Source organism: Cyprinodon variegatus, unplaced genomic scaffold (genome assembly GCF_000732505.1).
Source record: "Cyprinodon variegatus isolate N-32 unplaced genomic scaffold, C_variegatus-1.0 Scaffold320, whole genome shotgun sequence".
Lineage (NCBI taxonomy): Eukaryota > Metazoa > Chordata > Actinopteri > Cyprinodontiformes > Cyprinodontidae > Cyprinodon > Cyprinodon variegatus.
Window position 1 is genome coordinate 468,258 of NW_015150773.1, and position 1,422 is coordinate 469,679.

Sequence of the window (1,422 nt, forward strand, 5' to 3'; positions counted from 1 at the left end):
TCTTTTTGTCTTGTGTCCTCAAATATGTTGTGCCCTTGGTGGACGTAACAGGCATTAACAATAGAATATGAGCAAATTAATGCTATAATTAGAAATAAATGTAAGCATATTGGTGGAGGTTTAAAAATTCCAACTAATATATCAGAGTTTCTAGAGAAATTTTGTTTTGTATACACTCTATGACAATAAAAGTTGTCTAAGTGTAATTGCTTTATTTTTGCCTGGCATGACAATGACATCCTGCTCGTACTGTGAAAAAAACTTAATTCAAGCTTGCAGCATGACCCAGCTATGTACATGGGAAACTGATTATTACTGTGTTTAATCTAATGAGAATACAAGGGGATCAAAAATCCCTGTTGGATTTTTTCCTGATTTGTTCTCATTGTTTTGCAGATCTGTTCCCGGGTATTGAATGCTACAAATACAACAACATCCGGCCTCCATACACCTATGCTTACCTGATAAGATGGGTAATTACATTTAATTTGATAAAAGAGCAAATAGTAATAAAAAACAGTGGCGTGAAGTTTCAGATAACAGTAAAAAAACACATTAGTTACCTGTTGACTGGTCTAAATGTACATGTGGGGACTGTTTTATGTGACACTTTGCAGTCGATCTTGGAGTCTCCAGACAAACAGAGGACTCTGAGTGAGATTTACAATTGGTTTACTACCATGTTCTTCTACTTCAGACACAACACAGCTACATGGAAGGTTAAACACCTACACTTTCTTTACTCCTCTGACCTCTCTTACTAAATCAAAGCATCGTTATGACAGAAAAAAAAAACTTGCCTCATTTTTTCCATAGAATGCAATACGTCACAATCTGAGCCTTCACAAGTGTTTTGTACGAGTGGAAGGAGAGAAGGGAGCTGTGTGGACCGTGGATGAACCAGAATACCAGAGAAGAAAAGGACAGAAGTATCACCGGTAAAAATATTTTAGGATTTCCAAACAGCGGAGAATAATGTTTGGTGTTTTTACTCTATTCCTGCAGCTGAAAATAATGTATCCTTCACAATTAATGTTTTCAGAGACTGCCCTGTGAAGTGGCTCACCTACTCCCATTTCTATGCTGAAGAGCCGGCAGCCGACAGCAGCACAGTGCCTCTCCTGTTTTCTAGATGTTGAAGTCATGTATATTCTTCTATTCACATTTTACTCATCTCTTTTATTTCTTATTTGCATGATAATATACATCATGTTTTACTATGGAAAGCTTTCAAATCAACTACAATTACTCACTGCAGAAATAAAATCTACTTTTCACGTCATTGAAAGCTCCAGGACACAAAATGAAGCCTTATTGAGATTCCTGGAAGGTTTCACGTTGACTAATTACTGTCATGGTTTTGTTGTTCTTAACTTTGCTCTATGTTCCCTAGTTTTATTGGTTTAATTCCTTTTTTGTTGT

General features: G+C 36.4%; 1 protein-coding gene across 1 annotated transcript in view; it reads left to right on the top strand.

Moving 5' to 3' along the window:
• The window catches only part of LOC107091006 (forkhead box protein P3-like), a 29,076-nt gene extending 27,755 nt beyond the window's left edge, over positions 1-1,321 (top strand). Inside the window, exons 8-11 of the mRNA XM_015384701.1 lie at positions 397-473; positions 618-719; positions 817-938; positions 1,043-1,321. Of these exons, the coding sequence (XP_015240187.1) occupies positions 397-473; positions 618-719; positions 817-938; positions 1,043-1,139 (398 nt within the window). The 3' untranslated portion in view covers positions 1,140-1,321. The remainder of the gene's footprint in view (positions 1-396; positions 474-617; positions 720-816; positions 939-1,042) is intronic.
• Positions 1,322-1,422: the final 101 nt, after the last annotated feature.